This window comes from Peromyscus californicus, unplaced genomic scaffold, assembly GCF_007827085.1.
Source record: "Peromyscus californicus insignis strain IS unplaced genomic scaffold, ASM782708v3 Scaffold_20__1_contigs__length_68692818, whole genome shotgun sequence".
Taxonomy (NCBI): Eukaryota; Metazoa; Chordata; class Mammalia; order Rodentia; family Cricetidae; genus Peromyscus; species Peromyscus californicus.
In genome coordinates this window covers 8274180-8295686 of record NW_026294503.1, presented here as the reverse complement: position 1 = coordinate 8295686, position 21507 = coordinate 8274180, and the positions used below count along the sequence as shown (strand labels likewise).

The 21507-nt window shown below is 37.8% G+C and overlaps 1 protein-coding gene across 2 annotated transcripts in view; it reads right to left on the bottom strand.

The window, feature by feature from the left end:
- Zfpm2 (zinc finger protein, FOG family member 2) overlaps positions 1-21507 on the bottom strand; it is a 445304-nt gene that overhangs the window by 316696 nt on the left and 107101 nt on the right. For both annotated transcript variants that reach the window (XM_052747726.1, XM_052747725.1), the window contains one exon: positions 8981-9082. In XM_052747726.1, coding sequence (XP_052603686.1) covers positions 8981-9082 — 102 coding nt within the window. The remainder of the gene's footprint in view (positions 1-8980; positions 9083-21507) is intronic.

Below are 21507 nucleotides of genomic sequence, written 5' to 3'. Positions count from 1 at the left end.
AGCATGATATTCACTCATGCTGGAATTATATTTCACATTTTTTTTATTTATCAATAACAATTCAAGTGGGCCCAATAAGAATGTATCACTTCCTTGAGACCAAATGAAGGGGTCATTGTTGCATGTGTAATTAAATCAGCATCACATCTTACTATCAGCACCAGTAGTCCTTTCCTGCCCTCCCTCCGGAAAAAAAAATGCCCCATTAGCATCTTCATTATCATTGGTACTTGTTGGCACTAGGGGACTTTCTTCTATTTCTATTACCATTGCACCCTCTACACTCCTCGTCTTAGTTAGGGTTTCTATTATTGTGAAGAGATAGCAAGACAATGGCAATTCTCATAAAGGATAACATTTCATTGGGGCTGGCTTACAGTTTCAAAGGTTTAGACCATGATAGTCATGGCAGGACATGGCGGCATGCAGGCAGACATGGTGCTGGGGAAGGAGCTGAGAGTTCTATATCTGGATCCACAGACAGCAGAAGGAGACTGTGTACCACACTGGGCACAATTTGAGCATACGAGATGCCAAAGCCTGCTTCCATAGTTACACACTTCCTCCAACAATGCCATACCTCCTAATAGTGCCACTCCCTATGAGTCAAGCATTCAAACACATGTGGCTAGAGGCCATTCCTAGTCAAACCACCACGACATTAACCACATCCCTGTACTTTAGTCACCAAATCCATCTTATCCTTTGTGATCTGAGCTATGTTAAATATAATCTTAAGTCTATTACCTTTTTTTCTGGCACAGGGTTCTTCTTCAAGAACTAACTAGATTAATGAATTAGTGTAGATCTGCAAAAATGTGGGGGAAGAAGCAAAATATGTGGTATGTGTATATCAATTCTATTCATGACTGAATGAGCCATGAGTCCAAGTATCACCCTAAAACAAGGCTTGAAACATCTTATAAAGGCAAACACATAATCACCAAGATCTAAAGTACTATTATCATTTTAAAATGACAATAGGAAATACAAAAGGTAACACAATGGTCATCTGCTTGTATGATAGAAGGCATACTTTCAATCCATCTCAAGTATCTAGCACATTATTATACAATACAGTACAACCAAATTTATATTAATTATGTTAAAATCATAAAATTTGGAAAACTCATATGATGACAAACCAAATTTATTGGGAAATTAAGGCTGAAATTGTTAAAATTTAAAATGAAAGAAATGTAGTCTAAATACATTGCAAGGGGAATAAATAAAATTCAACTCTAAAGTAATCTATGAAAAAGAATGAATAATTGATTCAAAATAAGTAACACAGGAACCAATGCTTACATTAAATTACATATGATAATTCATGTATACATATATGTACATATACAGGTAAGACATAGAAAACGCATCTCTAAATTATGACATTCAGGAAATTTTTAGGCAGAAATAAAAAGTAATAAATGATTTTACTAGTGAATAAATATTTTCAAAAAAGTCCAAAATACTTACGAAGATTACCTGGCAGGATAAGAGTTGTTTACTATATTTGATTACATGTACTTGCTTTTTTCCTTTCACCTAAATCTACCTTATTTTCCTAGAGAAAATCTCAAACACTACATGCCACTAAATTTAAAGTCTCAGTTTTGACAGCTGTCCATGGTGGGAATCAGGCATCATCCCTCCTTCTGAAAAATCCCATTTTCCTTGCTTTCCTTAACTCCTCTGACACTCCTTTTCCCCCCCCAAGGACTCCTCTTCCTCCACTTTTCTGTTGAGACATCTCACGGCTGGTGTTTCACCTGTGTAAGCCATTCACACACTCCTGGTTTCATCAGCATGGACCCATGTCCTAACAGTACTAACAAGGCTACGGAAGCCGAGTTTCTTACAGGAACTTCAGGGTTTCTCCCTAAACCCTTCAAGAAACAGCACACCTACATTTTTAATGATGTTCCTTCATCATGTCTTTCAGAGGTTACAAATATAGTTTTGATAAAGTGATGTATCTATTTTGAAGACACTCTGGTTAAGTAAATTAACTAAAATTTACAGCGAGCAACACTGCTAATCATGTTAGTTACTTCTAACACAATTCCTTTCTAATTATGTGCCTTTGATTTCTTTTGTCCTAGGGGTGTGTAAGGCTATGGCAACCATACCAAAGTCCCAAAACTTGGGTAGCTTAAGTAACATAATCTATCTTCTTGCAGTTTTGAAAGCTAGATGTTCATGAACAATGTACTGGCGGCGTTAGTTCCCACAGACACCCCCACCCCCCATAGCTTTTGTAGGTATACTAGTAATCTCTAGCATTATCTATTTTATTGAAGACCCACCTTCATCTTCATATAATGTGTGTGTGTGTGTGTGTGTGTGTGTGTGTGTGTACAGGTATGTGTACATGTGTGCACGCATGAGTGTGTGCTTGTGTGTACAGGTGTGTGCACATGTGTTTATATTGTGTAAGTGTGTGCACATGTGTGTATATTGTGTATCTGTGTGGACATGTGTGCATGCGTGTGTGCTTGTGTATACAGGTATGTGGACATGTGTGGAGCGTGTGTGTGTATCAGTATGCCTGTCTGTCTCTGCTCATCTGTCCCTACAGTTCTATATCTTAAAAAGACATGGATTAGATTAGTTCTACTACTCCACTATGAGCCTATCTTCATCAATTATTCATTTCTTCAATAATCCTCTTCCTAAAGGTCACCACACTCTGAGTGTTAGAGTTGAAACTTTGGCATCATAATTTTGGGGAGACAGAACTCAACTAACAAGAGCATCGATGTATAAATTTTAGAGATGGGGTAAGAATTACACTTTAGTTAAGTAACTTCTACTGCAAAAGCAGATTAGGAAATGTATCACTGATGAAAAAGTATAAAATTCTGAGAAGGAATCTGTTTTCACATATTTCAGGAACTATGATATAGCTATGAAATTTAAGACTGTATTGGTTTTCCAATTATGTGTTTTAGGAAAGTTCTTTGCAGAGAAATGCCTAAAGAAAATTAAATTTGAGTTCATCACCCTTTAACATGAATTTCTGAATTAAACTTGTATAAACAAATTCAGTGCTAGCCAAACCTACAATAAGTCATTATCAAAATATTCTTAATTTGTAGTCTCATATAGCTTGGTACAAATTACGATAGTAAGTAAATGGTGCATTTTATGTAGTTCTTCACAGCTTGGTGTCTTTCCAAACAGCGATGCAACCTATCTTTACCATTTTTGTTTTTAATTTATGCATGTCCTAATTCTGTGTGAGAGTGCAAACCGAAGAGAGCTGAAAAGATCAAGAGAACTTTCACACTCTGTTCATGTGGCATTCTGTTCCGCGGAGTTAGGCTTTCATCTTTAATCCCATATCCACTTAACTACACTACAGAAGATTTATTTTTACCCCCTCTTGTTTCACAGACGACTCAAAAGTCTACAGGAATTTTTGACATGTTGTAACAATATTTTTCTGAGGGCCCCCCCATACACAATTTTCCTCTCCCTCTCTCTGTCTCTGTCTCTGTCTCTCTCTCTCTCTCTCTGTCTCTGTCTCTCTCTCCCTTGCCTCATTTTCATATGGACACAAAGCCTTGGGATAAAATGATGGTTCATTATAGTGGTACAGAACTCTTATCTTCATCCGGCAAGAGTCATTTCCTTCCAAAGATTGAAATGCAAATGTGAAAATTAATGATAACTGCATTATCTGATAACAGAGATAATACCAATTCACTGTCAGCGTAATACACAGTCATTCTACGATTTCCCCCGCTTCTCACAATATTCTTCTTACTGTCAGACTATATCTATGGTTAACTATGTTTCATAGGTGTCTGTTAATTTACTTCAAATGGCATTTCCCAGATCTCATATCTACCACATTTTACCAATCAAAAAGAAAAACGCAATCAGAACTGTAATCTTCAAGCCCTTCTTTGGACTGTAAAGAGCGGGGGTGGGGGACCTATCATTAAATGTGTGCTTCTCCTCCCAGTGGTCTTCTAGCTACCATTCCACATCATGCAAAACAGCTCCCTTCTTGCTAGGTTCATTTCAGACACAAAGCAGAGAAAGCCCAATCACCTTCATATACCCAAAGTCCTGAACAACAGCATAAGAGGTAACTTAGTAAGGGTTTCCTAAACAATGTTCAGTCTCTGTGCAACAAGTACACACACTTGACTTTGTCCTATGCAATTATTCTTCAAAATGTATTTACACTCAAAATTTTCTATCTGAATTATGTTTCCAGTCAGGGAGACTAGAGCAGAGTAAACATAACATTATGATGTTTTGTTATAGAGCAAGATCATTTTGCAAAATTAATTCACTGTACTAATGTTTAATGAAGACTTCTATAGTAGGCATTGTAACAGCTACTGAGGCACAATTGCCAAAGTGATAGTAAAATCAATATTAAGAGTGATTTATTAAGTGCTTCTGAAACACTGAGCTCCATGCTTTACATGTAAAATCTCATTAATGAGGTGGTTATTGTTATTAGCCTGATTTATAAGCACTAAGGCCACAGAGCAGTATTAACTTGCTCTGAGTCATATTATTAGTTATACCAAGGCCACCCAAGAAATACACAGAGAAAATATATTTGTTATACAGTTCCTGACATTTTCCCAAAATAACTTACCTATAATATACAGCAGAAAGTTCTGATGTTTTATTATGTATAACTTTAAATGTTATTACAATGTAACTCTTTTCATTTATTAAATTGTCTATTCAGGACTGGATTTTTTGCTTCATTTCACCTATATGATCACAGGTTTAATACCTAAATATCAAGATCAATTGAAATAAAAGTTGTGCCAAGAACGGCAAATAGCTGTTTTGTCAAAATTTTTATCTGTATAGGTGTAGGTGAATACACATGGTTTGAAAAGTTGCATTTGCAAACACATTATGGTAACATTCACTTGATACTATGAAAGAGAAGCCAGTTATTCACTGTTTGCAAGTGTGAGAAGAAGCCAAGTTTAAGAATGCAAGCAGACTGTTGGCGTCCTGAGTTGGTCTAAGTGAGTGCGGTTGCTGCGAAGCTTCTCTCAGAGATGACAACGGATTTACAAGTAGGCTGCTGACCCTTCTACCAAGTTCCTAAATCCCAATCCATAAATCAGTACTCCAGACCAGCCTTGCAAAGTAGTTCTGAAGAATTATGAAAAAGACAGAGACATGAGTGGTATTTCCAAAATATGATCAATATTTCAAGCATTGGCTGGTCTAAGAGGACCATGTTAAAAACATTTCTCTAGGGGCCACAGACAGGCAGAAGAAGACTGCCAACACTGAATCCCAGCAAGTGTGGTGTTGGAAACCCTATTCAGGTTATCTCTTTCAAAGTTCATCTTCATAAAAACGTTGCTAAGCGGATATCACTATACCCATTTCAAAGATAAAGAAACTGAGGACTTTCTGTTGAACAAGCCAACACATGAGGCCATAAATTTCACTATTATCTTAGGTCTGTCTGACTCTAAACTGTGTAAACACTTTGTTCTGTAGTGTAGACTGTGCTCTGCTTTCAAGGATAAAGGATGCTTAGTTATTGCTTTAGTGACCAGTCTATGATCAATTATAGAAGAGAAACTGTGCGAAGAGAAGCGGTTGCAGGCCGGTGTCATGCAGTCTTTCTACATTGCTTGCTGGAGCTCTTCACCATCAGTCCCCAAAAAACATCCATCGAAGGATGAAGTATGTAATTAAACGAGTATAAATGTTGGTAAAACAAAGAACCTGTGACTCAGACAAAATAAAAAATTCACGAGGCTAATGAAAAAGAGACACTTACTTTGAAAGAGGACAAATAATGTAAGAATAATACTGGTGAATACAGGAATAAGACTGAGCAGCAAGCACTGTGTGATACACTCCAAAGAAGTGTCAGGATAATATCTTTAAAAGCAAGGAAAACAATGAACTTGAAAAGTAGATATATGAAATGCTGAAATGATGAGGTAATGACTTTTATTTTGGCCTTACTAAGAGTGTGCTTCTGGCTTTCCAAACTTAAATGATTCATGCTGCTTACATAAGAATTACAAACGTTGAAACACTGAAAAATTCCTCAGCCTAGCTCCTTACAAACATTATTTCCTTTGCTTGTTTAGGTGCCAGTTAGAAGCTAACAAAGGTGTGAATAGTTACAACTTCGGAGTGTATCTTTTCACTGAATGACAAACAAAGGATAACTTTCTTACATGGGAGAATTTGAATTTTATAAAAATAGAATCTCTCAGACAGGGTTGATTCATTATTGAACTCAAGCCATCAAGGAAGGTTATGCAGTCGTCTTCAATCAAACTCCATAAAATAAGATAAATCCTGATCCATCTTAAATGATGTCAGTACTATGCTTCAAATTCCTTAGATAATTTCTACATCCTTTGATTCTGTTCTATTTTTATAGAAAACTGTCACTCTTAGGATGAGTGTCAGCATTGGGAAGCAGGGGTGTGAAATTAGGAGACCTTGAAATCAACTGGGCCCAATGCTAGATGTTTCAAGCAATGATTTGTGATAAATGGAAAACTAATGTTTAGTACCACCTAACTTTACCTTTCAGGGTCTTAGATACTCTGTGGGACATTTAAAAACCTTTGAGACATAGCAGTTGCAAAACTGTAAGGAAAAAGAAAACCACATTAATGCCTTATGATTCTGAGCTGGTGCAGTTTTGGAGATATCAGTAACATTTTCTACACTTTACAAATGAATATACAGCAACAAGAAATGAAGCAGTGTTCCACAGATCCCCCAGGTGGAAATTGACAAGTCAAGGGGAAAGCTAATCCCAACCTAGGACTTAGTTTGGAATCCTGACGCACTAGTTCCTAAGTTTGGAACTGTCACCAAATGTTGGAAATTCTTATCTTTGATATAGGTGTAAAGTCCCAAAGCACTCTAGTGAACAAAAAAATCAGTTACCTATGTTAAAGCAATTGATATTGAAGTAGCAAAAGGTTGCAAAAATGCCTTCCCTTCTTTCATAAACTCTCCCAAACGAATGAAATCAATGAGCATGCTACCAGAAAAGGAACAAACATACAAACATCAAAGAGATTCTATTGTTACGGGCTAACCTCATTATTTCAAGGAGTTTCAAAGTGAGGCAGCCTTCCCCTGCCAGAAGTAGCTATGGGGAAAAATGCAGTATTCACCTTATAATATACAAGGATGGGGGGTCTTATAAGCATAAAAGAGACATATATTTTCCCTTAAAGTTTTGACATATTCCCATTTGGTACAGAACACAGTAATATCTGTACCAAATCCACAATGTTAAAAAAAAAATACATTCAGTGAAACATGTAAGTTAATTTAAACAAAAACTAAACAACACACCTGAATGACAAGCATCATTCTTTACTCAATATCTCCAACTATTAATAGTATTCTTTCAGCAAAAGCTTCCCAAAGATGGCATCAGCTATTCTGAGCATGCTCAGCAGCAAAGGACACTGTTGCTTCCTGACTGTCACACGACCGGGAAGGCCATGAGCCCTAGGTACAAAGAGGGAAGTCCGATTCCACCAATTTGCCCAAAACAAATGTGTGACTGAATGTATCATTTTTCAAATAGAAACATCTAAAACCCATCCAGTCTAACTGGAAAGGCAAAATACCTCCTAAATACAAATATTTATTTATATTAATAAATAACTGTAATAAATAAAAGATCATGTACAATTTTCAAGTTTTATAGTAGCTTCATAATAAAGCTAAGATTTTTTGAAAAGATATTAGTTTCTAATTATTCTAAGAAAATACCCCCACATTGAGGAGCCAGGAAAAAATATGCAACAAAATACAAATACCAGAAGTTTGCATTTAAATTAATGCATTAAAATCTCTTAAAACGTGTTCCTACGGTATTTTAAAATATAATAAAAATGGGTCCAGACTCTTGTATAGCAATATGCTATAGTGTGTAGACTACAAACATTTGCATGTATCATGAATAACATTAGAAATGACATCATAATAATCAGATATACTGTATCTTCATTTTTGTTTGCATTACATTTTCCAGCTGCTGGTTTCAGAAAATTATCACTGGATTTCCTCTCTTTCCCTTGCACAGCAGAGGGCAATTTGCAAAGTCATGCAAGGGTGAAAATGTGATTGAAATATAGCGATCTTTCTTAATGAAAAAGGTTAGCGCTTTGGAAATGAAGGCTGAAACTATTTCAAAACTCACTTATATCCTAAAAGTCTAAAGACATGATGGTCTCCATTTATAAGCCTATCATAAATTATGAATTACTTAGCAATAAACAATAAGGTAATTTCCCACAGCGTTATTATTATAAACAGTATATATTTATGACTCATTAATATTAAGTTTTGATTCGTCTTTTGTTTTTCCTGAAATGAACAAATATAAGGCCCTTTAAGAGCCCATTTAATTTTATTCATAAAGGTGACAGGGTTGCCAGAACCTTGAACCAAAGGGGAAGATCTGTGAATTGTGACTCAATGTCTAAATAAATGCTGAGGCTCCATCTGTGACTGCCAACAGAACTAAAGGGAAAGGACAGTTCTTTGAAGTGGCATTGTTACCCACTGATTTGTAAGCTTGCAAACTGAGCCTGATTTGAATTTGGATGTAGCTAAAAGATTCTCTGTTGAAAGAGCAAGCAAATAGAATTGACTAACTTTATGTAAGAATGAAAGAAGAAAAGATAGAGACCTCAAGCTGAGGTAACACTGGTTTTTAAAGTTTTCTTATTTAAATAATGATGTTTACTCAAACTCCCACATAGCCAGCATGCACACACACACACACACACACACACACACACACACACACACACACACACACAAAGCCCATGGATGATTTTCAATTTGAGTTTAAAATTTGTTAGAAGTTTTACAAGCTATCTATATTTTATTTTTCCACCTCTCCTTCCTATCTAAAATTTAAAGGGAAAAATGTGAAATCCTGATAAAAAGTGAAAGTGGGTTGAGTTTTTATTCTCCATCCTACCTGGCCCATCCCAGTCATCTGTGTCTACTCCAGGATGTCCGGGTTTGTCAGAATGGCTGTCCCCATCTGATTCTGCTGGCTGCTGGGTACCTTCAGCATCACCTGAAATATATCAACAGAGAAGGGAGGAATGACCAAAGTCCTGTGAGGATGAAAACTGGTAAGACAACATCCTGTCACATTCTCTCAAATTCAAAGGCAAAAATGTCCACAAGGAATTATTTTGGTATCTCTATCTCTCGTATCTTAAAAATAAAGAAAGCTACCAATATTTGTCAATAAGTAAATGAAGCTAAGTACTATAAATAATGGAGAAAATTTGCATATATATCTTACCTCAGAGTTATTATATATATAAGAAGAAAATCAGAAAGCAATGTATAGTGTTTCTGAATACCTTGGATACAAAAAAAAAAAAAAACCATAGTGACCTTATTTCCAAATTGTAATTTTCTAGGCATAATACAGAAAGCTAAATTCAATTTCATAGAATAAGTTGCTTTCCGGGTTTGCGGTGGGTATAGATTATTGGAAGATTTTTTTTAATTTTTATTTTTATTTTGCAATACAATTCAGTTCTACATATCAGCCATGGATTCCCTTGTTCTCCCCCCTCCGGCCCCCCTCACCTTCCCCCCAGCCCACCCCCCATTCCCACCTCCTCCAGGGCAAAGCCTCCCCCGAGAATTGAGATCAACCTGGTAGACTCAGTCGAGGTAGATCCAGTCCCCTCCTCCCAGGCCAAGCCAAGCGATCCTGCATAGGCCCCAGGTTTCAAACAGCCAACTCATGCAATGAGCACAGGACCCGGTCCCACTGCCTGGATGCCTCCCAAACAGATCAAGCCAATCAACTGTCTCACCCATTTGTCCCTGTGCTTTATCCAACCTTGGTCTCAACAATTCTTGCTCATATAAACCCTCCTCATTCTTGCTAATTGGACTCCCATAGATCCACCCAGGGCCTAGCCATGGATCTCTGCATCCAGATCCCTCAGTAGTTGGATGGGGTTTCTAGCACGACAATTAGGGTGTTTGGCCATCCCATCACCAGAGTAGGTCAGTTCGGGCTGTATCGCGACCATTGCCAGCAGTATATAAGGAACTCAAGAAATTAGACATCAAAATGCCCAACAGTCCAATTAAGAAATGGGCTATAGAACTAAACAGAGAATTCTCAACAGAGGAAACTCAAATGGCTGAAAGACATTTAAGGAATTGCTCAACATCCCTAATCATCAGGGAAATGCAAATCAAAATAACTCTGAGATACCACCTTACGCCTGTCAGAATGGCTAAGATCAAAAACACTGAAGACACCTTATGCTGGAGAGGATGTAGAGCTAGGGGAACTCTCCTCCACTGCTGGTGGGAATGCAAGCTTTACAACCACTTTGGAAATCAATATGGCACTTTCTTAGAAAATTGGGAATCCATCTCCCCCAAGATCCAGCTATACCACTCTTGGGCATATACCCAAGGAATGCTCAATCACACCACAAGAGCACTTGTTCAGCTATGTTCATTGTTTGTAATAACTAGATTATTGGAAGATTTTTATTCTTCCCGTGTTATGCTTCTAAAACTTGGTGCTATTTCTCTTAAAGAGAAGTTTTAAGAACTATAATTAAATGATTAGCATGATATACAAGCTGGTGACTCCATTTGTCACAACAGAAGTCAATGTAAAGTTAAACCTATGCTTGAAATTATCCATAATTCACATGAAAGTAAAAGCAAGCAAGCAACCGAATAAACAAAAAACCCCATATGTCTTGAGCAAGAATTGAGATGCAGGGAAAGAGGAAACATTACCAATACAACTGCATTTTAAAGTAAAATTCTAAGTTTTAGTATCTTAAGTTTGTAATATTGTAAATACCAAAAAGTGCAGACACACACACACAAACAATATTGAAATAATGCCTACTATACTTTGAACCTAATAATGCTAATATTTAAACTTAAATGGCCTGTCTATCTACCTTCCTTTGAAGTATTCCGTAGTTACTTTCCACCTAGTCACTCAGATTTCCATTTGAACCTGAATCTCTATACAAAATATAGAAATGTACTGTATCTTGTAATTTTAAAATTGACATCCAAAATATAAATTTTAGGAAACCATTGCTATTCTTGACATTAATGTGATGTTAGTATGAGTTTTGATCCTTAAACATAGGTTTTGCTTCTCTCCTCCCACCACCTTGTAACTTCACAATATGAATTAATTCTAAAACCTGGAATAAAGGTAAGGAAAATGAGAAAAGCCTGAAACCCATTCTTTAAGAGAAACCTACCACATTTTGAGTTCAGTGCAACAGAACTGCTTTGGTGGATGATACAGAATAAAGCATACCATTAAAAACACCATAAACCTTATGAAAACTCTTTTGAAATTGAGTGGCTTTCAGTATGATTGGAAAGAATACGGATGAAAGTATCCATTCTTTCTAGAAGCTACATATTTCCAGAAGCTATCTTCTGTGATTAAGGAGCTCTGATAGACTCAGTAGGCTATATGCAGAAAGTGAGTTCCTTACTGGAACTGTAGAAGTCATTACAAAGAGTATATTCACAAATAAGAGTGTGAGACGAGGTCACAGAGGCACAAGAAAGGTACAGAGGCTCAATAATAAGTGTGATGTTCCAATCTTCTATGCTCCACTTGCAAGTTGCATTTAAGACCATAAACACATCAACCAATTATCTTCTGGATATCAAAGGGGCATGTTCTGCTCTCCATTCTCAGGACCAGAGAAGGCTGATTCTCAGTGTACATATACAAGTAGGCTTGATGACCTCTAAATACTGATAGCCTTAAACTTAACCAACTGGCTCTCAGCCCCCCAGCCTGGCTGCCTACCTGTTCTCTCCCCTTCAAGTTACCTCTAAGTTACCCCAATAAAGACAAAAAGAGATTCAGTTTAGTAAGCAGGAGACGCACATCATCTGCCTTGATAGATCAGACCAAGGCCACTCCTTGTATTCAATTCCCGGTATGATTGCCTGCATATGAGTAAAGATTGAATGAATGTCATATAGCGAGCAGGCTGGTATAACTAGAATCCTGCTGGCTAGGATAGAGAATCTTAGAATCTCCCACAGGCTGGATCTTTTCCAGTTGACCTTTCTTGCAGGACTCAGTTGACATTCCTTTTCTTTTCCCCTACTCTGCACCGTGTAGAGCTCACGTCATGAACTCCCACATCTTCTGATTTCTCGTTTCAATTGTCAGTGGAAGCAATGACAGCAGCTTAGAAGACAGAGCGCACAAGGAGAGAAAGGCCAGGTCTGCAAAGACTCCCTTTTCCTTGACAGTCTCCAACTGCTAGGAGAGGCTCCATTCAGTACTAGCTCCTGTTCGGTGTTCACCTGCAGCTCCCGTGTCCCTGTATCAGCATCCTCTCCAATGCTTCTTGGGACAAAAGAACTTCTCTAAGCACTTCGATGCTTGCTGGCCTTACAAGAGCCAAGTCACTAAAACAATGCCTTACAGGCCTTGTGTTGGCCACCAAGAATATAAAAACGATGGCTCCTACACATGATTTCTGGAGTAGTGTATCAGAGTCAAAAAGGACAGAGACTTGTACTCATGATAAGTGATAGGAGCAGTTCATAAGGTTGTCAAAACATGTGGACATAGCAACTAGCACATGGTACCACATGAGGTTCCTGGGGAAAAGAACAAATAAATCCCCGAACGTTTTAGAGCATGATCTCAGCTGACTTTGAACTCTGAGGAGTTTGTGTCCTAAAGATCCATGACTGGAAACAACGTTCAGACTGGAAATAGGAGCCATCTCCACAAAGCATACCACAGAGGTGATATCATGGTAGTAGAGAAAAATGCAAGTTTGAAATTGGCAAAAGGTCAAAGTAGGATATTTAGTTACATAAGAGTAGGTTCGATGGTGTTTGAAGATACTGAAGGGAAGCTTTAGGGCGACTTCTCTGCAACTGGTAATTAAATGAAGCCATTTCTTTATTCAGCACAGGACAAACTCACCCGTGATCCCTTCACCTGTGTCTAGGAGGTGAAGAAATGACTGGATGACAGAACACGTCAGCAGGTATTTGTTATCAATGTTATTAAACTGCTCAAAATGAACCATTTTAATTTGACTGATTAAGGGCTTGAGTGAGTTTATAATTTTAAATAGCCAAGTTCTTTCATTGAATGTCACTTAACTGCCAAATCAAAGCTGTAATGCTTCCATTCAGTTTGTCTCCAACATCTGGAGCAATGCTAAATACTGATAATTCTGATTTTTGAGTGATCTGATTTGTTTTCATTTACAGCACACAGTATTTGAGCAAAAGCAAATAATTATCAGAGTATTTAGAGAACTATTGTAAAAATAGCTAATTATACCCATTTAACAGTATTTCATTTTGAACCTGTCTTGAGATGTTAAGAAACTGGACAAATATACTACATATCTCACTACAAAAATTAAATCTGAGATAGAGTAATAGGTCAAAATTGCAAAGCTTTAGTCTTTTTATATGTTTTCTAAAAGAAGGAATACAAAACAGTCTCATCTGAAATGACGCATGTGAATATAGAAAATAAAATGGGCAGTGTTTATTTTATACCGGTTTGCATAGCTTCCATGAGCCAGATGTTGAAATCATGAATATTAGTAAGGTGCAAATCTTATCATAAAGTCAGATTCTATACTGAACGTCAACAGGGCTGCCACGTCTTTGCCCTGCTCCTCACTGAGTACCCTGCTAAGAGCTGTATTAACATTGTCTTATCAGCTCTGTCAGGAATTAGTATACAGATACTTCAGAAAAACAAACCAAGGGACAGAGATGTGAGAGGATTCCAACACACAGAAAGCATTAGAGACAAGATACGATTCCATGTTTTTCTGACTCCAAAGATCATACTCTAACATATAAGAATATAATCTTGGAGCTCCAGGTTTAGCTCAGAAGTAGAGTGTGTGCTTAACACAGATGAGGCCCTGGGTCTGATCCCTACCACCAGAGAGGAACAACAAAAGATTCTGCAGACATCTTCTACATGGCAAGCCACAAAGACTGCAAGATATGGTCTGAGAGTCACTTTCTCCTTCTCACATTAACGCCCCATTTCTTCATTATGCTTATACACTAAGATGAAAGGTTTAATGGACTTAATCTTTTTAATCATTACTTTTTAAGATTTCCTATTTTACTTGGCACTTAATAAAATCAACTACACGTTGATGCTTGATCAATAACCATTGCTCACTGACCAGTTAGGAAATTAGATTTTTGTCTCATTCTTTTTACCATAACCTACTGAAATATCATTACGTTTGCTAATTAATTGCTTTCAGCACATTATTTCTATTTAATAACTAAAATATGTCACATTTTTCAACTTTTGGACCTTTCATCTTCTAACTTTATCTCAGGAAACTAGTTCTCATTTTTATGGTAATGTTTTTTACCTAATTCATTTTTAATCTTTTTACTAATGAAAAATGAAATGATTAAAAATAATTTAATCAAATATGAAATCTCTGAAGTATTCTTAAGAAACACCATTTTTCACTCATAAAAGACACTTGCTTCTTTCCTTTCAGTATTTTATTCTCATAGAAAATTTATAAATAGAATTTTATTTTGATATTAACCCAACTCCAGCTTCTTCTTGACTTGAATGGAACTCAGCCCATTGGCTGTCTTTTTTCTCAGTCCATTTTTGAATCTCCTATTTTTGAAATCAGGGCTATGGCATGGCTTAGGACAAATGTCATGAATAATTACTAGCCAAGGTAATAATGACAGGTTTGCTAGTATGCTGCTCCAAAAGCTTTCGTGGTCGGAAAAGGAAAGCAGCAGAGAAAGAAGAGAGGGACAGAGGAGCTGGGCAAGCATTTGACATCCTCTCATTTACTCTCTGAATTCTTTATTCACATACCCATGAATAGACAGTTCAGTGTATTTTCAGCAAAGCACAAACATACTTAATGTGAGAACTGGGATAGCTATCCTGAGAGTAATTCATAAAAGAATGAAACTGAATAAATGCCAAGCAGTAACAAAATCTGTAATATTTCTAAAATTATGACTATGGAGTTAATGGTTTTCTACTGCAAGATTAAATGCTTTTGTTGCTCTTTTAAAAGATATAAGTGTATTGAGAGCCCTTCCATTTTTCTTAGTCTAGTTTTCAAAATCAATGTGAGCCCTATGGGGGAAAATTGAAGGTGTTATTGAGCACTATAATGCACAACATAAATGACTCGGGGAAATGCACTAAAATATAGTCTTTGAAGCCCCTGAAGCAGCACTTTTAAATACCATAGTAGGTATTGTTGACAAGGTGGTGAAGGCAGTGGCTTCCCTCGCCAAGCAAAAATAATTTCAAAAATGCAAACAAACACCTTTTCAAAGTTAAACACTGCTGTCGGAATTAAAGATTTGCCGCCTTCTGAGACAGTCACGTTCTCAGCACAAAACAGCAGCAGTGTTTGAGAGCAGTCATGCAAGCAGACAGCCTTTCTCAACCCTGCTCTTTTAATCCATGTAGTTCCTGTCAATATTAACCTCTTATAGAAATTCGTGTACAATATAACTATTGAACTTTCTTGACTAGGAGTGTCGCTGGAGCTGTTAGTCATCCCTATAATGCATTTTGCAATCAGCTAAATCATCAAAGTGTTTTTTAACAATGAACAGTTCAGAAGTGACAGATCTACTTTCTTGTTCACAACTGCTTATCAGAGAAGAGATACCACATATGTTTTCCAGGTGCTCCCTATAGTTAGGATACCTTCACAGAAGCCGCTCATGAAAGATAAGGTCATAAAAGAGATGAAAAATGTGTGAGCTTCATACACTTATGGTTTTATCATCAGACAAGATAGCTTTGGGTAAAGGACTGTAGGAGTCAAAAACAGAAAGCTGCAGCTCCCGCTGAAGGACGAGGACATTAAAGTTTAGCAGTGAGTTTGTACCTGCTCTGCCTAACAGTGATATGCTTTGGCTGGAAATGTTTGTTTAGCTACAGATTATTCAAGAAAAAAATTCAGGTAATATTGTCCTTATTGCCAAATTGTAGTCATAGATATGCATAAAGAAACAAAATAGAGGAGACAAACAAGCCCCCAGGTATAGCAATAACTAAGGGGAACTTTAAACATGTCGATTGTAAACAATAATGATTCAGTGCATGTGGGGTAGCCAATGCAGACTCTGACTCAGGTTCCCTTCTGACTCACTACATTCATATAAAATGCAGTGTTTTGCTATGTCCCAGACAGTTATATGCAAAATACTACTATTTTTAAATATGCAAGTCATCTCCTTGTCACTTTACTTGGCTTTTCCATATTTAGTATTTCATTGTCTTGAAAATCCTTTTCAGACGCCAAATATGAAAAACTTAAGCAAAAGAATATAATGCATATTATCTGGCTATGATTTTTAGATGCCAAATTCTAAAATTCAGATAATTCTAAAACTATTCATAGCAATAGTAAATGCATTATTTCAAGAAAAAAAGAAAACGAAATTTCTAGAGTCAGTGTATGGCTACTGTCCTTTGCAATACCTTATTATAGCTGGCAAGGGAAATTATTGAAAACAACTGATGCGCAATTAAAGTTTTGATGATTTAAGGAGAAACAGTGATTTGTAGTCCTTCTAGAGTATTTAGTGTGGTTCCAGCCATCAGTGTTATCTCCCAGGTGAAAGATTTCTCTTTAAGTTCAAGTTTCCTGAGGGTTTCAAGCATAAGGAAATTTCCAAATGAGAGGAAGTAGGTTAACTTTTCAACCAGACATCACTCAGTAATCATTATTCCTCATTAGTGCCCTGAGTGAGCACCATAATGGATCAAATATATAAGCAAACATAGGGGAAAAGACTTACTTTATACACTGTTTAATTTACTCTTACTTTATGTATGTAAATACTTCACCTCTGTGTATGTATGAACACCACAGATGGTTGAAGGCCGTCACATGGGTGCTGGGAACCCAATTTGTGTCTTCTGCAAGTGAAGTAAGTGACCATCACCGCTAAGTCAAGACACTGAAATTTACTTTAAAATGTTACTGAAATAAATATATTTTAGAGTTTATACTTAAACAATGTATACTGTCTTTCTCCCTCTTATTACTAAAACAAAATCCTTATTGCAACTAGTATCAAACGCAATAGAGATTTGACTCAAATGAGACATTTCTCATTCCAAAGTATAGACGGTGTTCCTGAGGTCTGTAGCAGGATGGCTGTTTGCAAGTCTATCAACCTATTGTAAGAACTGCAGACTTACAAATAAGAGAAAAAATGTGCATTTGCCTTTCAGGGTGTAGGTTTATGCCACCAACTGGTCACTATTTCTTTAGAATGTTGTCTTTGAGCTTCGAACTCATCATTCACTTCAGAAAGTCATTATTACTACCATCAAGAAAAAGGCAAAGCCAGATTTTATTTTTGAACTTGTCTTTCCAATAAGCCACCAACTCTCCAAGAGCAATGGATCCTGCCATTTTGAGCAAGTGATGGTATTTGAACACCACTATCCACACATCCTCATTCTTTGCTCTTCTTTTTAACAGAGTAACTCCTTCCGCAGGGACAGCTCTGTTCTAATGATCTGTTGAAGGATATGATGAACAAGCACACATGTGTCACTGCAGGCTTCTATGACTACACTATCATCACCTCTGTGGCACGTTTTCAAGCCACTTTAAAATGCTAAGCCTGACATAGAACCAGTCGACAACATGTATTCATGGACACCAGCTCCACTTACAAAAGATGAAGGCCCCAATCTGAATGCCCTTTATATACCGTAATTCTGGTACCATAAAGGAGGGTGACTTTCAGAGATCAAAAATAGGGCTTACCAGAACAACAAAAACAAAGCAAACTCTCCCCTCAAAAAACATGGGCTGAAAAGGTGGGCAATGGTTAAGAGTGCACACAGTATAGTCATGGGGACTGGAGGTCAGACCCCAGCACACAGACATATAACAAGCTGTGCATCCCACAAGGTCCCATAATTCTAGCTCTAAATAAGGAATTAACATCTTGCTCCTACCCATTCAGGAGCACACATACTAACACACATATGCATATATTTACATGGACACAAATAACTATAGTAAATAAATTCTTAAAATAAAAGGAATATCATATATTTATGCTAATAAGTCTGGTTTGTTCCTGTTGGTATTTTATATTTATCTCTTTCCTCTCTATCTTATGGCTTATGGGAAACTTAGATTAACATTTCTTTTTCATTTTAATTATTTTTTTGTGGTTGTATTGCACGTGTGTTGGACATATGTGTGGACACATGCATATAACAGTGTGCCCGTGGAGGTCAGGGGACAACTTGGAGGAGTTGGTTCTCTCTTTCCACTAAGTAGGTTCTAGGGATCACACTTGGGTCCTCAGGCTTGGCAGCATGTGTCTTTACCCACTGGGCCATAACTCGTCCTTCAGATTTGCATTTAATACTTCAGATTTCCAATTATGTATTTCCTTCTCATGTCTGTCTTTGTTTATTGTCTTGTCCTTCATATTTTCATCATTCATTGTCCTTCCTGGGCCCTCTGACCCTCATCTTTGTCCCTGGAGTCAACTAGAAGACAGTTGCCATTGCCTTCTGTATATCACCTGGCTGTTGTCACCCCATTCTCCTCCCTGAGCCTGGAAGCCAGTTCCTTCTTCAGACCTATGAACATTTAATTCCAGTTCCAGCAAACCTACTTCATGCCTATGAACAATTGATTCCAGTTTCAATGAACCTACTTCATGCCTATGAACGTTTGATTCCAGTTCCAGTGAACCTACTTCATGCCTATAAACATTTGATTCCAATTCCAATGAACCTACTTCATGCCATGAACAATTGATTCCAGTTCCAATGTCACATTCTTTTTTTTTTGGTTTTTCGAGACAGGGTTTCTCTGTGTAACTTTGCACCTTTCCTGGAACTCACTTGGTAGCCCAGGCTGGCCTCGAACTCACAGAGATCCGCCTGGCTCTGCCTCCCGAGTGCTGGGATTAAAGGCGTGCGCCACCACCGCCCGGCTCCAATGTCACATTCTTAAAGACAATTCCTCTCACCTTCCTCAGTAGGTCAGACCACCCTCTATTATCATGTTAGTAATGTCTGCCCCTTGGGTACTAGACTCAGCTTTCTAACCGTAGCATGTTGTACAATGGCTGAGACAGCAGGCATTCAATCAGTATCTATTGGATCTAGAAGCATAAATTCTGTCTGGACTGACTACCACTGTGCTGGCCTGTTTTGCATTTATCCAATGGATATGTGTGCTTGCTCTGTGTACATGCATGTGCATCTGTGTGAGTGGCTGTGTATGTCTGTGTGTGGGTATGGATATGTGTATCACAGAATGTTTGTTCCAATCAGAAAGTAACTTTCAGGTGTTCGTTTTCTTCTTCTACCATGTGTGTTTCAGAGATCAAAGTCAAGAGCGGTGGCAAGTGTTTTTACCTTATGAGCGATCTGTCTGGTACTGACACTGTGTTTTGAGTCATTCATTATTCCAACAATCAAGCAAAGCAAATTCAAACTATGCATTTTACATAAGCTGGCACACTCTCAGCAATAAGAAAAATGAGATCTGGACGTGCAGTCACCTAAAGAATAAACATCTCTGTGTGTCTTAGAATGGACCACTTACAAAACTCAATCTGAACAGTGGGGTGCAAGCTGACCAGTTCTGTGGCTACTTCCACGAGTCTTTTCTTACAGCAAAACCCGGGCTTAATGAAGTTTCTATATCCCTTGGGGGAAAATGTTTCTGAAAAAAAAATTTGAGGTCATGTCAGATTTACCCTTTCTCAGATTAGTATCTAGTTTCCAAGAACAGAGATTGTCCCAAACATGTTATCACAAGACCCATTCAAGCTCTATCTAGGGCTGAGTCCTCCCACATCCCGCTTGAGTGCCAGTAGGACCTTGCTGCTGTGTGATAACACCAGGAAAACACAGATGGTACCCACAACATCTTCCAGATGTTCAGAAGCATGGGACAACTCTCTCCTCACAGGACTTTAAAAGCTGGGTTTCCTGACTCTCTGTGGCTTTTGTGGACTCTGACAGCTTATTCAAATTTGATAGATTTGGGATTCAGGTATCTAATATAAATAGAAAGGCATTTTAGGAATCTTACTGAAAACCAAAAGCAAACTTAACATTATTGATCACTGTTGACTACTGTGAATTTACCTCCATTTTTCTGTGTTTGTGAATGGTTGATTTGGGGCTGGTGGGAACCTGTTTTTGTGAATGGTTGATTTGGGGCTGGTGGGGCCTGACAATGTAGGAGGTGCTTGCTAAGAAGAACATGAAGTGGTAATTAAAGAGAGGTAGAGTCCTGGGACAACTGACCACCTCTGAAGCTGTAGCTGCATTACTCTGAGAGGAAACAGGCCTTTGAGTACCAAGGGAAGGCCAGAACCCCCTTTCTGATCAAATTCATCTTTCTGCCTAGAGTGCTCGGGAATTCAGGCACTACTGTCAAACCAGCCCTAGAATTCTGCAGCAACAGCCAACATTTATTTAAATTATTCAAATTTCAGATTTGTTTAACACTATTTTGGACTGTTCTAGGTCTATTATTTGATATAAAACTAATTAAACAATTGTAAAATTAACTACAAAGGAGAATGAGTACATGTATTATCTGTTTGGCCATGTGAAATATGAACATAATACATGCATAATACATAATTTTCAAAATGTATTTTCATTAATGATCTGATATTGGGGGGGGTCACCTTAAATGTCTCAACATAACCATTTGCACTGTAGAGAAAATGCACTATTTTTTCTAAAATGGGTTTTTTACTTAGAATGTAAACTATTTTTTGTGTTATCACATACACTGTCATAGAATTGTTTCTTATTAACAATGAGTATACAGGGTGATACAACTAGAATTGGGGTGGGGGGCTTTGGGGGGTGATGTGGAGACCTAGCACAGTGGAAACTTCTTGAAACCTGTGAAGGTGACCCTAGCGAGGACTCCTAGTAATGGAGGACACAGAGCCTGAACTGGTCATCTTCTGTAACTGGGTAAGGCTTCCAGTGGTGGGACTGGGACACAAATCCAGCCACAAAACCTTCAACCTACAACCCATTGTGCCTGCAAGATGTACTGGGACGATGACGATGGTGGCTCAGAGCTTCTGGTAGTGGCCAACTAATGTCTGGTTTAACTTGAGGCCCACACCAGGAAGTGAGGGTAGCCCATACTCAACACTACCCTGGATGGCCGGGAACAGGACACTGGAGAGCTCATAGACCTAAGACAGAACAAAATACAACTAGCCAAAAAAAAAAAAAAAAAAAAAAAAAAGTCAATGAAATTATTCTTAATGATATTCTGCCATACTCATGGATCAGAGCCTAGCTCAATGGCCACCAGAGAGGCTTCCTCTGGCAGCTGATGACAGCAAATGATCCCAAACATTAGTCAGAGCTCAGGAAACCCTGAGGAAGAGGGGGAGGAAGAATGGCAGGAACTAGAGAGGTTGAAC